The 22,112-nt window shown below is 44.4% G+C and overlaps 1 protein-coding gene across 1 annotated transcript in view; it reads left to right on the top strand.

The window, feature by feature from the left end:
- The window catches only part of CBL (Cbl proto-oncogene), a 33,530-nt gene that overhangs the window by 4,158 nt on the left and 7,260 nt on the right, over positions 1 to 22,112 (top strand). Inside the window, exons 2-13 of the mRNA XM_051812224.1 lie at positions 2,130 to 2,377; positions 12,169 to 12,315; positions 13,566 to 13,722; positions 15,210 to 15,331; positions 15,789 to 15,926; positions 16,529 to 16,616; positions 17,000 to 17,131; positions 17,493 to 17,696; positions 19,076 to 19,207; positions 19,846 to 20,208; positions 21,065 to 21,159; positions 21,641 to 21,796. Of these exons, the coding sequence (XP_051668184.1) occupies positions 2,130 to 2,377; positions 12,169 to 12,315; positions 13,566 to 13,722; positions 15,210 to 15,331; positions 15,789 to 15,926; positions 16,529 to 16,616; positions 17,000 to 17,131; positions 17,493 to 17,696; positions 19,076 to 19,207; positions 19,846 to 20,208; positions 21,065 to 21,159; positions 21,641 to 21,796 (1,982 nt within the window). The remainder of the gene's footprint in view (positions 1 to 2,129; positions 2,378 to 12,168; positions 12,316 to 13,565; positions 13,723 to 15,209; positions 15,332 to 15,788; positions 15,927 to 16,528; positions 16,617 to 16,999; positions 17,132 to 17,492; positions 17,697 to 19,075; positions 19,208 to 19,845; positions 20,209 to 21,064; positions 21,160 to 21,640; positions 21,797 to 22,112) is intronic.

Here is a 22,112-nt window from a genome sequence, read left to right as displayed (position 1 = left end):
GAAAGAAGCACAACGCGACTGCTTTTGGTGCTGCTGTGTTATAAAACCACCAAGTTTGCTCAAGAGGCAGCAGTTCCCAGTCGTGCAGCATTGTTCAGCTGCTTATCTTAGCTAATTCTGCTCTGCTTGGTAAATAAAGGAGCTGATTTGATAATAAAATAGCAGCAGTTTTGACCTCTCTGTTAACTGTTGGAGGGATCTCTGCGAGTCGCTTCTCGGGAAGTGTTTGCTGGGGGCTCTGAGAAGGAGCAGTTTGCAGAACTTGCTTCTGCTGTGGGGAAACTGCTCTGATTGGTATCAAAGCCCGTTACATGACTGAAGTACAGCGGGTTTGCTGCTTCCAGAGCTGGGTATTTTCAAAGGGTAGCAGCCAAACTGCTCTCTCAGATGGCTGAGGGAAGTGCATACTCTGACTTGTTTGCTTGCTTAATGTGGCTTCCTCCTAAGAGCTGACTGTGTTTGTTAAGGTTTTAAACCCACTGTGGAATAAACAATTTCTGCTGAAGAAAAAGGTTTTGCTACCCCAGAGCACAACTCAGCTGTGTCTGAGGAGCATATTTAGAACCTATTCATGCTGCAGAGTGAAACTACTATTTTTTTTTTCCAGGGGACAAATGTGTTGACTCAATTTGTTGATATGGTTCATTGTACAATGTTCACAGGCTCCAAGGAAGCAGCAGTTGAGGCATCAGCATCAATTGACTCAGTCAGCTGTCTGGCCATCCATCTCCTTATCTAGACCTCCTAATCCTTGGCAGCCTCTGCAAAATGGAGGGGAAAGTTTGGTGGTTTGTTTTTTCCCCCATGTATTCTTGCAGAGGCTTTTTTCAATGGCAGTTTGATTTTTTTTCCTGTTGGAGTTTTTGGTACACTGTGTGCCTTTCTCTGGGCTGAAATGGAACCTTTCTCAGTCAGCTCTTGATAGGGGCACTGCTGCAAGTCAGGTAGAATTGGAGATGTCACTTCACCAGGTTGCTTTTTGCACACACAGTTAAATGCTAAAACGCTGCTTCAGAAGAACTGACTGTTTACCATCAGTGTTTAAGTGAAGTAGGTATTTAAATATCCGCTGTAGGGAACTGCTCAATTCCTCTTGAAGGTTTCACAAGGTTTTGTGGAAATGATGTGCTGCAAAAGGATGTTAAATTATTCTTTTGCCTTTTCCTGTCTGCTGCACTTCAGTTTTGTGTTGTTTGATACCTGCAATTCCCTCATACCTGGCAGTGTCCTGAGTTTAGACCTGTTTAACATTCATTATAGCAAAGAATAGGAAACTGTAACTACAATTTGGGCTGTGCTTCCTCCCAAGTTTACTGTAAATCATGGAACATAGAAGTGTGAGCCACTAAAACTATCCCAGCTGCTGGTTCTTATAAGCTTGATCTAAAACTGACCTCACAACTCTAATTTCAGCCCTTTTTATAACTGAAAGTGCACTGCTTAATTTTTCAGTTTGCTGCTTTGCCATCAGCTCTGCCTATTATTCTCTCAGTTTAGGCAATGGAAAATTTGGGCTGTGACAGGGGGTGAAGTGGCTTCCTTTATCCTCCCCTGCCACAGAAATTTATTGTCATGAGTTTCATCAGTCCAGAGGCTCTTCAGTCCAGAAATTGGAGTCTTCTATGGTGACTGGGCTGACTGTCTAGAGAAAATAGCCTGGAGAAAAGGAGGCTCAGGGGAGACCTTATTACCCTCTAAAACTACCTGAAAGGAGGTTGTAGCCAGGGGGAAACTGGGCTCTGCTCCCAGAGAACAAGGGACAGGATGAGAGGAAACGGGCTCAATTTGTGCCAAGGGAGGGTCAGGTTGGACGTCAGGAGGAATTTCTTCAAGGAAGGAGTTGTCAAACACTGGAAGGGGCTGCCCAGGGAGGTTTGGAGTCCCCATCCCTGGAGGTGTCCAAGGAAGGACTGGCCGTGGCACTCAGTGCTCTGGGCTGGGGGACAAGGGGCTGATGGGTCACAAGTTGGCCTGGGTGGTCTTGGAGGCCTTTTCCAACCCAAATGATTCCGTGATTCTGTCTGGACTTGACCAAGAAACGCGGTTTGAGAGCGAACATTTCAGACTTTTGACGCTGAACTGTGTTTAAGCTCCTGATTTCAAAAGGGTGTTTTCTCCCCTGAGCACAGGTGGTGCGTTTGTGTCAGAACCCCAAGCTGGCCCTGAAGAACAGCCCACCCTACATCCTGGACCTGCTACCTGACACCTACCAGCACCTGAGGACCATCCTGTCCCGCTACGAGGGCAAGATGGAGACCCTGGGGGAGAACGAGTATTTCCGGGTGTTCATGGAGAACCTGATGAAGAAAACCAAGCAGACCATCAGCCTCTTCAAGGAAGGGAAGGAGAGGATGTATGAGGAGAACTCCCAGCCTAGGTAATGCAGAGAAATGGTTCCAAAAATTCCTTGTAGAAACTAAATAGGTTGGATGCTTCATATTTAAGGGAGATCACTTGTCACCTCGTCTTTCCTTTTGTACAAAGGCAGAGCTGAGATCAAGGGACGTCTTCAAGGTGAACAGCACTTACTGGAAAGGATAGGTGGAGGTAGAAACTGCAGTTGCATCTGAATATAAGGCTCTCTTGAACAAAAAAATTTGAATTTAATGAGCACTGCACTGTAGGAAAAGTGTTTCTTCATCCAGCATTACGGAAAGAAGAGATGATTTAAGATTAGGATAAAGCTCTGGAGAAGGTTAACCTTACACATTTGTGTGGCTGTTGGCAGCAGGTCTGACAGACAGAGATATACAAGGCATACATTTGTAACTCTAAACTCATTTCAGGATTTTGAAGTAGATGCTGAATAGAAGTAGATGCTGAATTAAAAAAAAAAAAGGTGGAAAAAAAGAGTAAAAACCACCCAGTGGCTGAACATAATTGCCCTGGGGAGAATGTGGTTAACGCCCTGGCAACTGCTTGCTTGAATTACTGGAGGGGGGAGAAGTGCTGGCACATGTTTCTGGTTTAATATTGAACTCTGTGTAGCATATTCTGTCATGTTGAGCTCCAAGCAAAGCCTGTGATAGTGTCTCCAGAAGGCATTGCTAATGCTGTTTGAATTGTTACCCACTGCGTGGAAGAATGAATTAAGAAATGAAAAGTTTCTTTCTGGATTGTTGCTGCCTCTGTGTGTGTGTGTATTGTGATCTGCCTGCCACGAATCTGGAACATCTGATGGGTAAATGATGGCTGTGTCAGTCCCAAAGCCAAAATCCTACCTCCAGTTCCAAAGAGAAGCAGAGAGAAACAATTCCAGAGAGTTTATCATCCTAGTTGGTTTGTATTCCAACTAATTGAGTAAAGGGAGGGAGGGAAATGCAGATTGACAGATGTGAAGTCAGACAGAGGATTGCAGTGTGGGCTGGTGTTCTCACAGCAGGGATGGGAGTCCCTGGGGGATTGCTAATTGTCCCATTTATGAGTAAACAGCTTACCAGGGAAGGAACTGTGGTGAGACTTGTAAACACAGGCATAAAAACAGCATCACATCCTGATTGCTCTCACTGCATCTTCCTTTGCTCCTCCAGTCAGCCCAGGAAGCAGCAGTTGCTGTTTTGTCCTAAATGGGTAATGCCAGAGAGCCTTTTCCTGGTCAGGAGCATGGGAACCTTCTCAGTTCTTTCATTTGTCATGGAAAAGAAGGAGGTTACAGCAGTCAGTGCATATGAGCTGTGTACCAGCCCAAAAGAGATTTGCACAAAGAATGTGCCTTTTGGGTTTGGGGAATTTTGTTAAATGCTGCACTTCCAGTGTCAGACTTTCCTGGTTGGATGAGCTCATGGAACCTGATCACTTTAGTGCTGTTTGTTATATCTGAAATTGAGTTACATTCATTTTTTCTATAACTGCACTTATAGATTTAAAATGTATATAATAATTTGAGGTGAAGAAACTTAAATTTTCTCACCTTGCTAGGAGTGGAAGAAAACCACTAATTTTTGTAAGAATTAATGAATTCAAATATTCCAAGTGTGGGAGGATTGTCAGGAGTCTGCAAAGCAAACAAATATAACCTGAATCTGGTGTTCATGGGGAATGGGCTCATGTCAGTGTGTATATATGTGTGTGTGTATATATATTGTATATGTAAAAAATGTGATTTTCTCTTGATTTCATGGAAGTTTATGGCTGTTAATCTGCAGTGTTTTGAGAAGAGGACTTTAATGATTACGTTGTCTTGACTTTTTGTGACCCTTTTTTCCCTGTTGTTCTTGAAGCTTCTTTCTTCCTGCCTTCCAGACTTAGCATTCATTTTGCCTCCTGTTGTGTGTGCTCTTATTTTCCTCCCCCAAACGTCTCTTGATGCAGAGCAAATGCACTGTTTTGACATTTGCATAAGCAGTGTGGAAGCTGTGCAGGTGTTTGCTCCCAGCAAACAGACCAGTAATGAAAAATGAAACCTCTCTTAGATTTTAGGACCAGAATTGTCTTCATCACTTGAGCATCAACCCTCTATTCTTATTATTTCCAAACTGAGAGGTAAATACACAAAGAGCAGACATTTTTAGGGGTTCTCCAGTGTGCTGTGAGGCAGAATTGGAGCAGAGCTGGGGAGATTCACCAGGTCTTGGAGGTGCTGGTGCTGCTTTCTGAGTGAAGAGCTGCAAGATGTTTGGTGCAGTGTTGTGCTTGTGTTCAGGGCACGTGAAGGAGCATAATAAGGATGTTCCTTGGGCTTTCAAATGCAGAAGTACAAAATAAGTCATGTCCTGAGCATTTCAAGGCGGGTTTGAAAAGAGAGGGCATGGAGGGGTTTGTTCTCCTCCCAGGCTGCAGCAGAGGAGCAGAAGAGAGCAGTGCTTCAGGCTGGGGACAGAGTGGCTGGAGAGCAGCCAGGCAGAGAGGGACCTGGGGGTTTGGATGGACAGGAAGCTGAACAGGAGCCAGAGTGTGCCCAGGTGGCCAAGAAGGCCAATGGATCCTGGCCTGGCTCAGGAACAGGGTGGCCAACAGGGCCAGGGAAGTGATTCTACCCCTGGACTCAGCGCTGGTGAGGCCACCCCTGGAGTGCTGTGTCCAGTTCTGGGCCCTCAGCTCAGGAAGGACATGGAGGGGCTAGAGCAGGTCCAGAGGAGAGCAACGAGGCTGGGGAAGGGACTGGAGCACAAGTGCTGTGAGGAGAGGCTGAGGGAGCTGGGGGGGCTCAGCCTGGAGAAGAGGAGGCTCAGGGGAGACCTCCTCACTCTCTGCAACTCCCTGACAGGAGCGGGGAGCCGGGGGGGGGTTGGTCTCTTTTCCCAGGCAATAGGGCTGGGTCTTCAGCTGTGCCAGGGGAGGGTTAGGTTGGAGATTAGAAAGAATTTCTTTCCAGAGAGGGTGCTCAGCCATTGGAATGGGCTGCCCAGGGAAGTGGTGGATTCTCCATCCCTGGAGGTTTTTAAGACAAGACTGGATGTGGCATCAGTGCCATGGGCTGGGAACCACAGCGGGGTTGGATCAAGGGTTGGACTGGATGATCTCGGAGGTCCCTTCCAACCCAGCTGATTCTGTGATTCTCTAAGTGCTGTGAGCAGGGTTTGGAAAGGCTGCTGGGAGCCCTGGCTGTGCTCCCAAAAGCAGGGGAGTTTCTCCCTCCAGGTTTGGGCTGTTCAGATGAACGTGGCTGTCCCTGTCACCTCCTCTGTGGTAACAGCACCCGGCCAGCGCTGGAACACTCAATGCCTTCCTTTCTTTTCTTAGCTCTGCAGTGGCTTTTCTGGCTCTGGAGAGCTGTGGGTTTGATGTAGAGGGGTTTTTTTCTGTGTATATATAAATTAACCATAGTTGTTCCTCTCTCGAGTGAGCTCCTGCTGCGATTTTTGTGAAGAGAACTCTCTTGTTTTATTAGGAGAGCTTTCAAGATGCTGTTTAAATTCTGCTTTAGCTCACTTCCATATCTGTTTAAAAATTAATGCTGCTGAGGGTGCTTTTAAAGCTCCGTGTGTGTGCACTTCCTGACTAATAAGTACAAGTAGCAGCTCCTAGTTACTGTTTAAATACTGAATTTTAGCAAGTGGATCAAATTGGACTTGGTGACTTTTGTGGATTTTTGTGGAGATAACTGTGTTGCTCCTCTGAGTTTTGACAGCTGCCAGTAACACCTGCAGGCTTTGGTCTTGGAATCAAATAGCATTTCCAGAGTTAATACTTTTGGATATTTTGTCCCATGTAAAGGCAAGTCATCCAATAATTGGTTGGCTGAGTGCAGTAATTAGCAGGAATTCTTGGGGCTATACATATTTCCAGAGCTGTGGTTCCTTTTTTATCCAGTGGTAAATACTCCAATGACTTCTCTGAACCGGTAAATATGATGAATTTCTTGAGTTTACTTTTTAACTAGTGGTAATAACAAAAATCTGGTTAAACATATGTATTCTTTCCCTGCAGTGTGATGGTTCCATTGCTTGGCAGTGCCATCCACGCTGATACCACTGCTCTGACCATGCCTGAGCTCTCGATTTTGGTTTCATCTGGAGGCTCAGGGGTTGCCTTGGACTATTTTTTTTCCTTTCTGTTGCAGAAAGCTTTTATTTCTCAGCCCTCTTGCTTGCACAGAGGAGCTGCCATTCGTCAGCTTCCCCCACTACATAAATTACTTATTGCACCAGTGGTTTTGCAGTTGTGTAAATGGATTATACCTGGCATGGCAGCGCTGAAAAATAGCTTGTTGATCAGTGGGATTGTCTGTGACCTGGGAAAGGATGAATTAGGCTGAAGAGTCTGTTTTTCACTAAAGAATCAAATATACTAATTATTTTAAAACAGCCTGTTAAGGGGGGAAAATTCTGAGAGTTTATTTTCTATGTAAAATCCAACCACTCAAATGTTTCCATATCAGAACACAGTTATGGGAGGTGGAGGGCTGAGGAGAAAGAATTACTCAGGATGTGAGCTGGGTGTTTAAGGAATAGCACAAGTTATTTTTCTGGTTCAGTTTCGGGAAACAAACTGTTAACAAACCCAGTTAACAAAACAATCGTGTCAGGGAATATCATAAACCCTTTCCATAGAATAGGGAGGTGAAGTAAAGCTTTGGGAAGCTGCTCCATATTTAATTGTTGTTCTTTTGACAACAGCCTTACGGGATGCTGGCTCAGCAGGATTTAATTTGCTTCTCCAGCTCCAAAGACTTACTAATTTGCACAGGAAAAAGCCACCAGTATTTAATGTCTACTGGAAATGACCATACATATCTCTGAAGGGGAAGGAAGTGCATGAAGAATGACTTGGGGAAGAAAGAAAAAAAAAAGGTTGGAATTTAAAGAGGAAAAAGTTGGAAAACACTTGTGCTAAAACATGAACCTGAAAAAGTCTCTTGGGGAGGGGGAGTTGGTGCTCTAATCTCATATTTTAGAGCTCTTGCACACATTCCTGCCCAGGGAAGAGAAGATATAGTGTGAAATGTGGGACTCAAATGGTGCGTGCGAGTCCTCTTTCTGCCACTTCCTTCTAATACAGCAAGACTTTTTTTTTAAACAAAACCCACTAGTGTGAAGTCTACATCTGCATTTAAATTAGAACATCTTAAAGAAAAGAACAGGCTCCAAAGCTGCCCACAAGAAAGGTTTCCTTGCCAGGCTGCAGCATATGAACACTAACTAACTGCTTATTACCCAAGAAGAAATTCATTATCATGTAAATGTTGTTGGAGAGAGGAATGTGAATTATTTCTTTTTAATTTGGCTTTAAATTGCAGTTTAGGTGATAGTTTTGGAACTTAAGTAACACTTAGCATAATTGGATCTAAGCTTGCATTTATTACAGTTTTCTTTCTGTCTAGCCTTGAAAATCAATTTATGGACAAATGTAAGCTTTCAGATTATTGCATAATAAGGAAGTAAGGTTTTTATTCTTCTTTGCTCTCAGAGCCTATAAAATTGTAGAGTTTTATGGAAGACTAACTCTGTGGACTTGCTGCTGTGGGTGGAATTGCAAGCACATTAGTTAGCTTGTAGTGATTATCATTTGAAATGTGGATAGATTTTTTTTTTTTTTGATGTTGGCAAAAATCTGTTGCTGCTACTTGGCAACTGGATCGTGTCTCTTGGGTGTTTGGCTTGTGTGTTAAGGGCTGAGATGCCTTTTGGATTTGTGGTTTTGGATTTCAACTTCTTAATATCTGATCTGAGCCTGCCCTCCATCAGTTTAAGGCCATTCCCCCTTCATACCCAGCACAGTTTTGAAGTGGCTGAAGGTTAAGCTTGAGATTTGGAGTCTTCCTTGATTTGGAAACAGGGCTTTTGTGCTCTGTTTTCCTCTTTAACTATAGCAAATAGCCCCTGAAGTATAAATTTTGATCCCAGTGCAGAGAGCCCAAATATAAGTATAATGAGGAGTGTCCTGAACAGTGAGTTTGCTGTGTAGTCCCTTGAATTTGGTAAAAGAATTAATAAAAGAATTAATCTGTTACCTGAGAGGTCTATCCTTTATCTTATCAATCCTCTATGTTGAACTTTTTAAAGACCATTAATCATAGCAAATGTATTCTTCTCTTTAAAGAGTTTTCTATAATATTTAAATTTCAAAAGTGGATTTATTTTTTTTAGCTTCTTAGCACTGAAAGAAATGTAGCTTGTTAAAAATATTTGTGCCTAGAATAACAAGGCCAGATCCTTTAAAGGTCAGTAGGTTTGGTCCTCCTGGTCAGCACAGTGGCCTCTTGTCCTTTCTGCTTCAGATCAGTCACAGCCACTTGCATAAAAATACGGGTGTGCCAGAGTTTTTGGGGTGGTTTCTGTGACACTTTGAACTCGTTGCCAAGCCCTGCTCACAGACCTCAAGGTGTTTAAATATATATATATGCTAGCTGGAAAATGTCAGGATTCAGAAGGGTGTGAGGAAACGTGTATTTGTGTGATATTTCTGCCCTGTAATACCCGAAGCTTTCTGTCCTGTAATATCCAAGGCACTGAAAGGAATTAGCTGATGGTCTCAAATTCTACAGTACAGGCAATTAATTTAAAGTTAGCCTGCTCTCTCAGTTGTCCTGAGGCAATCCTGTGAGTGTTACAGAGCAGAGCTCTGCAAAGTGCCTTCTGTTGAGCCAGTAATAGTTAAGTGGAATTTCATTCACTTCCTGTGTTGCAAGTTTTGTTGAAAGTAGTTCCGCTGTTTCTATTTTTAAATCTGATTGCTGCGTGTGGAGGACACTGAAACTGCCTCAGAGTCACAAAAGACATCTTGGGATCACCTCAATTTCCACTGGGTGCTTATAAACATTAACTGGAGGTTTGTCTGAACACGAGGAACACGCAGAAAACTTGTTGCTGATGTGGGAGTGTGATAGGAGCCAGAGTTATTCTTTTTTTTTTTTTTTTGGAAACCAGGCACATCAAACCATCTGCTGAAATGGGGTTGAGCTGCTCGTGCCCTGGTGCACAGTTCATCTGAAAAACACGTGTGATGTGAGAACCCCACTCCTTTGTGGTTTCCAAAGGTGCATTTTGCTTGTTGCAGAGTCGTTAAGAACTGTTGGGGTGGGTTTTTTAACTCATTTTTTTTCTAGCTCTTAAATCTTCACACTAGAAAATTGTAAAGATGTAAGGTAGTTACAGGAAAAAAACCTGTGGTTTTTGGGTTTGTGGTTTGTTTTTTCATAAATACTGAAGCTTGCACTTACCTCTAGTGGGAGCTGACCCTGTCACCTCAACGTAAGTGTGTAAGAATAAGAAATAAGCACTTTAATTACAGAGAAGGGAAGCATTTTGAGGTTGGTTGTCTTGTGTTCCAGCTCTGAATTCCTCTGCACAGCCCTGTTTGTAGCATTCCTCCAGCAGAACCAACTTCACAGACACAGCAGTGTGTGCACGTCAAATTATGGCAAGTGAGCACAATATTGTGACTAAATCAGGAGGAACAAAATTATCCCGTGGCAGCTGCTTGGCTGTGAAGGGGGTGAGAAATACTGGAAGGAAATGAGAAAAAATGGTAGCTGGCAGTGGCAGAAATGGCAGTGCCACGTTAACATGGCCTTGAGGTGAAAAGGCATTTAGTCATGAAGCACATTAGGTGCTGTGGGGCTTTGTAATGTGAATTAATTGAAATGAGGGAGACAAGGCTGATTAAACCATCCTCTGCCCTTAGTGGTTTTGCAACACTGAGGCTGTATGGTGGAAAAATCCAGGAAGATGGGGAAGAAAAATTCCCCCTGGGTCAGGGGGAGGCAACAGCAGCAGAAAGCCCAGCTGGGGGTGGCCTTGGGGGGCAAATGGAAGTGTCTGCTCATCCTCTCCTGTTCCACAGAGATGTGTGGAGCAAAGGCAGTCCTGAAGCAGGAAGGAAGTAGCAGAAGCCCAGCAGAGGAGGGAGGATGGAGGAGCAGTCCTGCTCAGCCCACAGCCTTGGGGAGCCAGCACGGGGGAACCGAAGGAACCCTCTTGCTTCATGCTGGTTTTGGTTCCCCAAATCTCTGGGACCTTGTCAGTGTTAAGGCAGCAGGATTTTACAGGCATTAACTGCAGCTCAACAGGCTCTGGGGTTGTTACAGAACCAATTCTCAGTTAACTTTGTGTGCCAAAGGACTAATGCCTCCACACTGGAACTGCAGGTGCTCCTCAGTAAAATAGCTGCTTACTGTACACAGTGGAAAAACATTTGGCTTTTTAAGCTTTCACTTGATTCATTAACTCTGCCAATAACGATCTGAGTGCTCTGCCTGCATGTGGGAAAGCCCTGAGGGCTGTGAAATCCCACCTCAGCCCTGCTCTGCCTTCGGGCATACCCACGGAACAGAAACTTCTCTGAAGCTGGCACAGGTGTTGCCTTCAGCTGGTTGCACACTCTGAGAAGAGCTGACTGATGTGGTCCCTGGGTACCATTTTCAGCAGTGCATGTCATGCCAGGTGTTTGAATTCCCAGCACTGGGATTTAGTGCTTCCCAAACTGTGCTTGGCACAGCTCTGGTGCAGCTCTTGGTGACAGCATTTGTGTTGATTACCCTGTTAGCTAAAAGTTTGAAAAAAAGGCCATCACAGTCTGTAAGAAACATGGAAATCCGTGGCTGAAAATATTTGGGAATCTCTGCTCTCCTTTGAACATCTCACCCTTTTCTGGGAGCACACTCACTTCAGTTGAAGCAGTGGAGATAAGGACAGTTCTGATGTTACTAAAAATAAACTACAATCGTCAGTAAACTTCGCTGTGCCAGTAAAAACGTTCACTCCAATTGCAGGCATTTATTTGGTCTGTATAAATTTACAAATATGTAACTTGTTAAAATAAAGGAAAGTAAATATTTGTGCTTTTAGCACAGGCTTGGTAACCAGTTGCTGTAAAAGCTTGTAACTGACATAAAGTGTTCTGCAATTTGCTGCTCTTTATGTTCACTTCCTGTGTTTTGCCTGTTATTTGCCTACAGCTAAGGCTGAATATTTGTAAAAAACTACGATAACCTTGAGAATTCAAAGTGTTCAGCTGTCAGAAATGTTTTTGGAAACCGAGCCCTTCCATGTGTGTGTGTGTGAAATCCTTTGTTTAGCCATCCTTAAGCCTCAGGAAGCTCTTAACTTCTCTCTGAACTGATGTGCTGAGCTGAGTGCAGACACTTCCTGAAGCTCAGCTAAGCCAGAAGGCTCTCGGGCAGAAGGGATAAACAAGTGGACACAGGAATATTCCTTGGCTTCCTGCAGTGTTCAGTGTTTTGTTTAAACCATGCACTTGTTCAGGGTCAGAAATCATGGGCTTGGCTGACTGTACCCAAATTTGCTGGGCAGCAAAGACAGTAGTAGTTTTATTTTGGGCAAGTAGTTTTATTTTGGGCAAGTAGTTTTATTTTGCCCAAGACAGTGGTGGTCCAAGGCAGTAGTAGTTTCATTTTCAAACCCAAGAGCAAGGGAGTCTGATGGGTTTTTGTCTTCAATACTTAACAGGGTGAGGTCTGAATACTGGCTTTGCACATTTTTGGTGACTGTATTTCCACGGGAGGGTTTCTGCCTTGGAGATAACCTGCCCTCCTTAAAGACATTCTGCAGAGTTTGGCATTGTGGAAAATGTCTTTACAAACTCTGCTGATAAGTCCCATGTGTTGGATGTTCTGAATGCTGGGGGAACACTTGGGAGGTGGTCCCAAGTAAGAAATTTTCCATGCTGGGATCATTCTTGAACCGCAATAAATACTGTTTCTGCTGTGTTCAGAGTGATAAACTGCCCCTTTTTGAAAGAAATGTTTGGGTTTGTGGTCCTTTGCAGGCGGAACCTGACAAAGCTGTCCCTGATCTTCAGCCACATGCTGGCAGAGCTCAAAGGGATCTTCCCAAGTGGCCTCTTCCAGGGAGACACGTTCCGGATCACCAAGGCAGATGCTGCAGAGTTCTGGAGGAAGGCTTTTGGGGAAAAGTAAGTTTCTAACTGTGCTTAAAAATATGGATGTGGGAACAATTTGCACACAGCACAATGTGCTTTTCTGAATTCTGGTTTGACATTGAGGAAGGGCTTTGTCAGGTTAAAATGAACAATGGGAGAGACCTGCTGGTCATTTGGTTCCTCTCTGGGGTGAGATAAGGGGTCGTTCCCACATTACATTTCCCAGATTTTTGTCCTGTCTGGTTTTAAATGATGACTCTTTCCCCACTTTTCCCACTTACTATCACAGAGTTTCCCTTGATTATTCAGCTTAAATCTTCCTCTCCTTGATTTAATTCCTTAACTTGTAAGTAAGCTCCACAAACTATGCAAAATAATCTACTTTCTTCTTCCAAAAGTTACCATACAAAATAATCTGCTTTCTTCTTCCAAAAGTTACCATGCTCCCAAATATTAGTTATCCTTTCTTTTCATCTTCCCTCCAATTAGTGTTTCCAAGCACTTGGTCACCTTTTTTCCTGAACTTCTGTTTGCAGAATGGCTTTGATGAGGTGAAGGAGAAAGTGAAGTGCAGTGTGGATTTGTGTGAAAACTGTTGAAATGTCAGCTTTAGCTTTTGTATCTAATAAAACACTGACTGAATGAACCACAGAGGTGTTCACAGCAACATTTGAGGATTTAAATTAACAGATTTGGTACTGCTTTCAAACTAAGGGAACTGAGGTACTTCACCTAAAGAGTTTAATTAGTAGCTGTCAGAACAAAAAACCATAATGTATTTACTCATGAATAAGAGTTGTCTGAAGTGAGGCATCTTCTTTCTATGTTTCTATTCCACTTGATATATTAAAAGAAGGAAAATATTCCTTTAAACAGGAGCCTCTGCTTTGGCTTCTGATTATCTCACTTCTCCAGTTAATCCTTCTTTAGAGAATTGTTTGGAGCTTTTCTTCTTTTTTTTTAAAACCACCTAGACCTCTGCTATAAGACCTACTGTTAACTCCTTCTCTACCAGCTGCAGCACTGTGAAATTATTATCAAGTGATGCTGTGGTGGGAAAAGGGAAAGGAGGAAGCAGGGCTGGACTTCTGACTCCAAAATTTTGCACGTGCAGCGAAAATCACCTGAAGTTCCTTTGGCTGCTGATTTCCTGCAGCACCAAGAAATCTCTGCTTGTGTGACATGAATAAATAAACCTCCTGAGCTGGATACTCACCAAAAGAATGTCTAGGTGTGTCCATGGGGGTGGTTTTCAGACACATCCCAACGTTGGTTTTTCCCAGGACCATCGTTCCTTGGAAGAGCTTCCGCCAGGCCTTGCACGAGGTGCATCCCATCAGCTCAGGGCTGGAAGCCATGGCCCTCAAGTCAACCATTGACCTGACCTGCAATGACTACATTTCAGTGTTTGAATTTGATATCTTCACACGACTTTTTCAGGTAAGAACTGTCTCAGTGCTTCAGGTTAAACTCTTTTTTTTTCCCCAACCTGTTTTATGCACTAAAATGACATTGTTTATACTGCATGGGATTTGGTTGTCTTGCCCTTCATCCCTTAAACAGCTTTAGTAATACTTAGGATCCCATGTTGCAGTAAAAGTGTGTGATATTCATGGTTGTAGAAGAAAAAAATTATCTAAATATATACTGCACATTCAGTATCCTGCCATGAATCAGGTTTTCCCTTTCAAAGGTCACTTTGAGCCTGGAGTTCTGACACATCTCCTGCAAGCCAGGAAATGTGAAGCTTAGTTTATCACTCTTGTCTTCCCTTGTCTTTCTCTTCCTTGTCAGATTTATTTTCCATATGGGGGAGGGAGGTTGTTCAGGATGGAACATTAGCATGGAAATTTGGGCTTCCTCTCTTTTGAACTGACACAGCCAGGATGTTGTGGCCACGTCTGTGTTGGGTGAAATCTCACTGAAGTGATATTAATAGGAGGCAAAATTCTAACCCAGAGTCTTTAATAGTGCTAAATTAAAAAATGCAGCTTCTGATGGTACAATTGGGTATTTAGAAGAACAATCACTTACTTCTTTGGCTCTGACTTGCCTTTTCCCATGTGATAGGGTGGGTTGTAATTAAGATATGTCTAGATGAAAAATTCCCATGTTTGGTGTTGCAATGTAGCTGATCTCATTCAGTACTTTTTCCAGCTATTGTACATAGAGAACAAGTCAAGAGTTGCTGCAGATTCCAAGAGATGCAAAGTTCTTAGGCAGTGCTGGTACCTTCTTGTGGGCAAGTTAAAAAATTCAGAAAAATGGGATGAGATTTACACACCCAAGTCCTTCTTAAGGTTGAGAGCTTTCAAATTGTTATTGTGACTTTTGGGGTATTATTTTAAGGGATATTTAACACGTGTGTTATTTATTCAGATCTCAGACTAGCCAGCAATCCTTGCCACACCCCGGTGAGGTTGGGTGGTTGAGGAGCAGTCACAAGTTACAGACAGTGAAACTGAGACAAAGAGAAGAGGTCACTGTCCTGAGGCCATTTAGGAAGTGTTGGAGATCAGACTTACTCCGTGGTTTCTGGTGCTGTGCATCACCTCATTAAACCCTTGACTTTATCCCTGTCTCAGGAATGAGTCACTGTCTCTGCAGAAGCAGCCCAGTTGATAGCTGTTCCTGAGCTGGGACCTCAGGGCCTTCTCCCTTAGTATTTATTAAAGGAGTTTTAATCAAGGTCTGTCTTAGGTGATGGTTTTGTCCAACAAGAGAAATGGTTTTATCACCAACAAGAGAAGAACCCAAATGCTCCGTGCTGCATGGGAATGGATGTTTTGGTTCCTCTGCTGGATTTGTGGTGGAAGACAAAGCCCATTCCTACAACTGAAGAACTGACCCCTTTGGTGAAGGGTTGCTGTGTGTGTTGACACCTCTCAGGAGTGAGTGGGTAATCTCCTTCTGTGTTGCTCCCACAGCCGTGGTCGTCCTTGCTCAGGAACTGGAACAGCCTGGCAGTGACTCACCCTGGTTATATGGCATTCCTGACCTATGATGAGGTGAAGGCCAGGCTGCAGAAATTCATTCACAAACCTGGCAGGTTCGTGCTCAGTGTTTTGGATGGTTCTCACTGACACCACTGATCACTGCCCCTGCTGAGCTGACACTTCTGGCTGGGCAGGAAGGGCCATGGGGGCATTTCTGGGGGTTATATGGTCACTTCTGTGCTGCTTTTAGAAATGGAAACCTTGCCTAGTCTGCTTGTGGGTTTTGGTGTTTGTTGGGTTTTTTTAAGTTAATGTCAAACAACTGATTTTAAGGATGTTAACTTGTCCTGCTCTGGGTTTAATGTCACCTGGATGCTTTTCTCCCCTCGTATCACATTACAAAGTTCCCCTTTGATCTGCCTGGGGGTCAGTTGAGAAAAGCTGGTATAAATCATCAAGTTATTCCTGATTTTTATTTGCTGTCTGGAGACAGCCAGGCCCAAAGGCTGCCTGCTTGACATGGAGTCTCCTCTGTTTGCTGCAAGCTGAAGTTTCTTTCCCCTTCCTCAGTTACATTTTCCGGCTGAGCTGCACCCGCCTGGGGCAGTGGGCCATCGGCTACGTCACTGCAGATGGGAACATCCTGCAGACCATCCCCCACAACAAACCCCTTTTTCAAGCACTGATCGATGGCTTCAGGGAAGGCTTGTAAGTACCTTTGTCAAAATTCACACCCCGGTTCAATTGGGAGTGGTCCCATTGCTGCCAGTGGAATAATTCATGTATTGAGCTATTTTGGCACAGTTGTCTTTGCTGCCCTCTGCAGTGGCAGGTGGTAAATGTGCAGCAGTGTTTCCCTTGCCATAGATCCCTTTTTAGTCAAGCCTTTAATTTGAGCAACAGCCACTGATATTATGGCATCAGTTTTCTTATTCTTGATATTATAATTATTATTATATATATATATATATATATATATATATATATATATATATATATTATATAGGATGATTTAAGAAGAATAGTCTGGGACCATAACATCCTGTTTAAAATAAAAATTGCTGCCAGGAGGGACAACAAACTTCTTTTTATTTTTAAGAATAACATATTTGGGGTTTTTTTGGATCATCAGATTCTTCCAAAACCTTCTGAATTCAGAATACCTTGAATTCCCATCCCTCACTTCTCACCTTCATCCTTTCTTTCCTTCACCATCCCCAAAACATACCTGATTTCTGTGTGTGTGTACTTATGCATGTGTGTACATGCACATATAGAGAGAGAGCTTTTTTTTTCCCAACTGCTTCCAGTTATTTATTTCCTGATGGCCGGAATCAGAATCCTGACTTGACTGGCTTGTGTGAGCCCACACCTCAGGACCACATTAAAGTCACACAGGTGAGTAAAATGGTCTATCCCATCAAACTCCCCATTTCTAGCCTCATTTAGCTATTTCCACAGTTCTGTCATACTTGGCATTCCCAAGTTTGTTTTTAAGGCCTCTGTATTTTACAGGAATTACAGAAATCTTTGAATGGGAGGGATGGGCAAAGACATATTTAAAGGGTTTATTTTTAGAATGTTCTGCCAAGTATTGATGCTTTTGTGCCACTCAGCATGTCTTGAGCCTTGCTTTTCTTGGGACACTTAAGTGAAAAACAGATAATTTGAAGTCCACTTTCCTCAGAGCTTGATACATAGAATTATAGTAAAATCTTTGCAGATTTCTGTTCTCCTTTTTATTTCATGGCATCACCCGTGTCTGTCTGTCTTTCCCTAAGGAACAATATGAGCTGTACTGTGAGATGGGCTCCACCTTCCAACTGTGTAAAATCTGTGCTGAGAACGACAAGGACGTGAAGATTGAACCTTGTGGCCACCTGATGTGCACGTCCTGCCTCACGGCGTGGCAGGTAAGGCATTCCCTCTGCTCTCAGGGAAGCTCCTGGCTCTCTCACCCTCCAAACTGGCCAGTTTCCTGCAGGGATGGAGATAAAACAGCAGCACTGAGGACTGGAGCTCACAGTTCAGTAATATCAGTGCATCAGAAGCAGTTTAGATCTGCTGGAATAGGCAGAAAGTGTGAGAACTTGCTAAAAAGCCGTTTTTCTACTTCAGGGAGAAAATTTGTATTTGTAGCACAGTTTGCCTTTGTCTCCCTATCAGTTGGAAGGTACCTGCCAAAAAGCAGGTTTAAACCTCCCTGTGTATCAACCCCGTGTTTAATTCCTGCATACCAGTGGTGCTGTGAGAGATGCCTTCTCTTCCCTGCAGGAATCAGAGGGCCAGGGTTGTCCTTTCTGCCGCTGCGAGATCAAGGGCACGGAGCCCATCGTGGTGGATCCCTTCGACCCCAGGGGAGGAGGAGGATTGTCCCGGCAAGGGGCAGAAGGAACTCCCTCCCCCAGTTACGATGATGATGAGGATGACAAGGCTGATGATTCCCTCTTCATGATGAAGGAGCTGGCTGGTACCAAAGTAAGGTCCCTGCAGTGGGTGACAGAAGGTCTGGCAGTGCATTTGCCCACCAGTTTCCTGTGGGTTTAGTGATTTGTGCCTGTGAGGGTCGTCAAACCTTATAAAGGGAAAAGATCCTACTCATTATGGAAAACAGGGATTTAGGTTCAGTTGGGTGAGTTAAGTTCACACTGTCAGTTTTATTAAACACTTGGAATCCTTTGATCTCTTGTGTATTGAAAGAATCCCTGGAAGGGTGAAAAGGGCTGGCCTGACCTGTGGGAATGGCAGGTGTAGGTTTGTAACACTCCTCTGTGTGTTGGCCACGCTGCTTTGGATTTACCAGCCAGAGTTCACCCAGATCAGCACAAATCCCTCCAGTTTTCCCCAGTGGTGAGCACAGCCAGGCAGGCACAGCCTTCCCAAGGTCCTGATGACTAAACAGGGTAGAGGACAGGCTGTTTTGCTGAGGAAGTCAATTTGACTGTCAGCTTTTTATATGCTGCCTGATAAGTGTACATAATAAAGGTGTGATACCTCTGCCATTAGTGCTGCTTCCCTCCAGGAGCTGTGTATAAGGCAGACATTTTTTAGGGATCCCTGTGTGGCTTTTTCCTAAAATCTCATCGCTGCTCTTGCACTGTTTTACTGCATAGGGAAGTGGGTTTGAATTTGGCTAATTTTTAATAGTTGAATCAACTAAAATGAGCTGCCTTTTCTGGTCAGAAAGAATATTTTGCTCTGGTTTACCTGTAGTCTTATTTGTCTTTATCTTCCACTCTGTGAAGTAACTTGCTAAACAGTAAACACTGTTCCTGGAGGTAGTTTATTTATAAATATCTTGGGGAAGCAAAGCAATTTGCTTGGTGAGACATCTTGTCAGAGTGTGGAGTAGGATGGTACTCTGTTGGCATTAGTGAGTCCAAACCTGTGTAAAGCTTTTCAAAGTTAGAAAGCACAAGCTTTGCTTGTAAAAAGAGAAAATAAAGAGAAGAAAAGGCACTGTTCTGATTTGTTAGGTGGAAAAACACCTTTCTAGGGACAAAAATGGGGTGATTGCTGCACCAGCCCTGACACTGTAGTTGAGGCAGTTTGCACAGTGACAGCAGGTTTTGCAGCAGCTCGTGCCCTCTGGTGTCCAAAAGCAGCTTGTTCCTGCTCAGGCAGATTTGTTACTCCAACCAAACAGCTTGGCTTGTGTTGCTAAGTGTGTGTTTTCAGGGCTTGCTGCCTGTCCTGTGACACTGCCTTCATTACTAGCAGTATAATTGTTTATCACAGAGTGATTTGTCATCAATATTGCAGCCAGTCTGAGTCACAGAGATTTAAAGCCTCTCTAGAGGAAAGGGGCTCTGCTGCATCGAGTCATCTGTTGATTTTCCCATTTTTCCCTGTCTCAGGTGGAGCGTCCCCCCTCTCCCTTCTCCGTGGCTCCACAGGCTGCCCTTCCTCCCGTGCCACCCCGACTGGATCTCCTGCAGCAGCGAGTGTCCAACCCCCCCGGGGCTTCCAGCCCTGGCACCACTTCCAAGGTCAAACACACCTTTTGCCCTTCCAGCTCTGATTTTCAGGGAGAACAGCATAAAGAACTTTTCTTCACGATTTTTTTTCCATCCAGCATTTTATTCAGATAAAAATACTAAAGAATTCAATGTGTGTGGCTGGGAGGAGTGAGCTGGCTTTGTGCTTGATCAGCAGGAGGCAGTAGGATGATCTTGGTGGAGTTTGTTTACTGCTTGTTGAGATACAGCAGCAGTTCTTCATCTGGTTTGGATGAAGTAATGAAATTATGGAAGTCCAGGCAGAAGAAAAGATCTATTTTTAAGAATATTCATTGCTGACTGCTGGCTGTTAACTTGTATAAATAACCCACAACTGAATCGCTTTTTTAATGATTTGGTAGGCTTTGTTTGAAATCCCATCTAATGCTGCTGTGAGCTCTTGTTCTCCTCCAAGAGAAAGAATCTGGGGTGTTTGGGGTGTAGTGCACGTAGTTGCTGTGTTATCTCTTGGAGCCCGTGGAGAAGGTGTGGACATATCTCCACATCCCCTGAGATAACTCCTTGTAAAAACAGATAAAAACCAAACAACCCAAAACTCTCCTCCCGTTTATCTTTTATGGCTGGGCCTACCTGTGTTAAGCAATCTCTTGCATTTTTGTTGCCTGCAGGCCGCCCCTGGTGCTCTCCACAAGGACAAACCTCTGCCAATCCCCCCCACGCTCCGAGACCTCCCCCCGCCGCCGCCCCCGGACCGGCCGCATTCCATGGGGAACGAGGGGCGTCCTCAGAGGAGACCCCTGCCCTGCACCCCGGGGGACAAACCCCCCCCGCTGCCCTCCAACCGTCAGGGGGACCTGTGGCCGTCCAGACCCATCCCCAAAGCCCCCCCTGTGGCCGTGAGCCCCGGGGACCCCTGGGCTGGCAGAGAACTGTCCAACAGGCACTCGCTTCCCTTCTCCCTGCCCTCCCAGGTGGACTCCAGGGCTGACAGCCACCGGCTCGGGAGCACCCTCAGCCTGGACAACCCAGGGGTGAGTAGAACTGGCAAAGCTGGGGGTGATCTGTGAGAAAATCAGCCTTCCAAGGTGCCCTCTGCTCACGCTGAACGGTGTGATCCTGTGCCAGGGGAGAGGTGGAAAGGGACTGGTGGATGCCAGGCAAGGGGGGACTTAGTGAAGTGCTTTTGTGCCTCTTGGGGGCAAGGCTGAAGTGCCAGTTTCAGATGCATGATCACTGTTCCCCTTTCAGTTTTGGAAGGCTGGGAATGCTTTCCATTGGGAGCTGGTGTGCTGAAAAAACCTGATTTACTCTGCTGGTTTTTGAGCCCTGAAAAGCATGCACAAAGTAGCTGTGATGGATTGAACACAGTAAAATCTGAGTTTAGTTTGGATCTGTTAATGCACTGGGCACTGTTACCAGTGCTGAGGAGTCTCTATTGTTCTCAAAAAAAATTGCAGGCAGTTTTGCTTTCCTCGATTCCATTTCCTTAATTTGTCCTTTTAATATCTCCAGCTCTCTAAAATAGAAAGCAAGGACGTTTTTAGCCAGATTGTCTAGGAAAATGACACTTGCACAGTTGCCATCCTGTCTGCCTGTGTGTGTGCTTGTCTACATCCTTTTCCTCTTGTCCCCCATTTTTGACCTATTTCAGCTGAATTTGCCAAGGCCATTGGAATCTCAAAAGATAGGAAGTTCCTCCTGCAGGAAAGTCCCTGCTTGTGTCCTCACTGAGGGAAAACTGTCACAGAAGTCCTGGATTTCTAAGTAAATGCTTTGGAATAAAGGAAGATGCTTCATTCCCTCAGGGGATTTGCTGAATGACTGGCTTTGCAGCTGCACTGGTATTTGTGGTGTTTCTGATTCCTCTTTGGAATTCTTTTCTTTCAGAGCTCCAACAGTGGTCCAGCAGCAACCTCAGAGTGTGAACACCCCAAAATTAAACCTTCCTCGTCTGCCAATGCCATCTACTCCTTAGCTGTCAGGTCTCTTGTTTTCTTTTATAATTTACAGAGTGGTGCTGGTGCCAGGGGCAGAATTTGACACAACTCTGTCAGCCTTCATTTCATTCCTGACAGACTCAAAACACACAGTGTGGGGAAAGCAGATGAAATCAGATCCCAGAGAGCTGTGGGGAGTGGTGCTAGTTCCCCTTGACTGTGGCAGTAGGAAACAGGCTCCAGTTGCCATCAGCTCTTCCATGAATCCAGTTTTGAGTTGGTCTGCATGTGAAGTGGGTGATGTGAATTTATATGATACTGTCACCCCCTTCTGCACAGTGACCTTGTGCCAGTGTGGCCTTGAAGTCCTGAAAACCACTTTATTGCTTTAGACAGAATTGCTGTAACATGACTACACTGTGGGTTTTAAAGGGCACTTTGACAGTATTTAGGTGTGTGAATATCTAAATGTTATATTTATGTAAATGTTCTTCTGATGTTTATATGTTGTTTCTTCTGCCTCCAGACCACTGCCTGTACCAAAACTGCCTCCTGGGGAGCAGTCTGAGAGCGATGAGGACACTGAATACATGTCACCATCCTCTCTCCCCGTGGTGCCTCCAGGTCCTGCTGTACAAAAACCAGAGATGAAAATGCCTTTGGAAGTGACTCAGAGTTTACGGTGAGGCTCTGTGTGTCTGTCACAGCTCTGGGACAGCACATTTGGGCAGCAGGGTGGGGATTTTGCTTGCTTGGTTCTCTGAATTCCCCCAGTGATGTTCACCAGATCTAGGCTAAAATAGCTGTAAAGGAATTTTTTACAGCGTCCTTGCACAGCATTAAAGGAGTCAGACAACCCCTTCCCCCTCTCCCTGCTAATAACCTCTTGAGAGCAGAAACAACTGAAATTCAAAACTCAAAATGCAGTGTTTTGGTGGTATCAGTTGATCTATTTTGAGCTGAGATGCTGCACTGCAATAGACGTTATTAGAGCATTT

The sequence above is a fragment of the Manacus candei genome, unplaced genomic scaffold (genome assembly GCF_025592945.1).
Source record: "Manacus candei isolate 608988 ecotype Guabito, Panama unplaced genomic scaffold, ASM2559294v1 h1tg000086l, whole genome shotgun sequence".
NCBI classification, from domain to species: domain Eukaryota; kingdom Metazoa; phylum Chordata; class Aves; order Passeriformes; family Pipridae; genus Manacus; species Manacus candei.
Note: the sequence above shows the minus strand (reverse complement) of the source record. Positions and strands in the feature narration are given on the sequence as shown.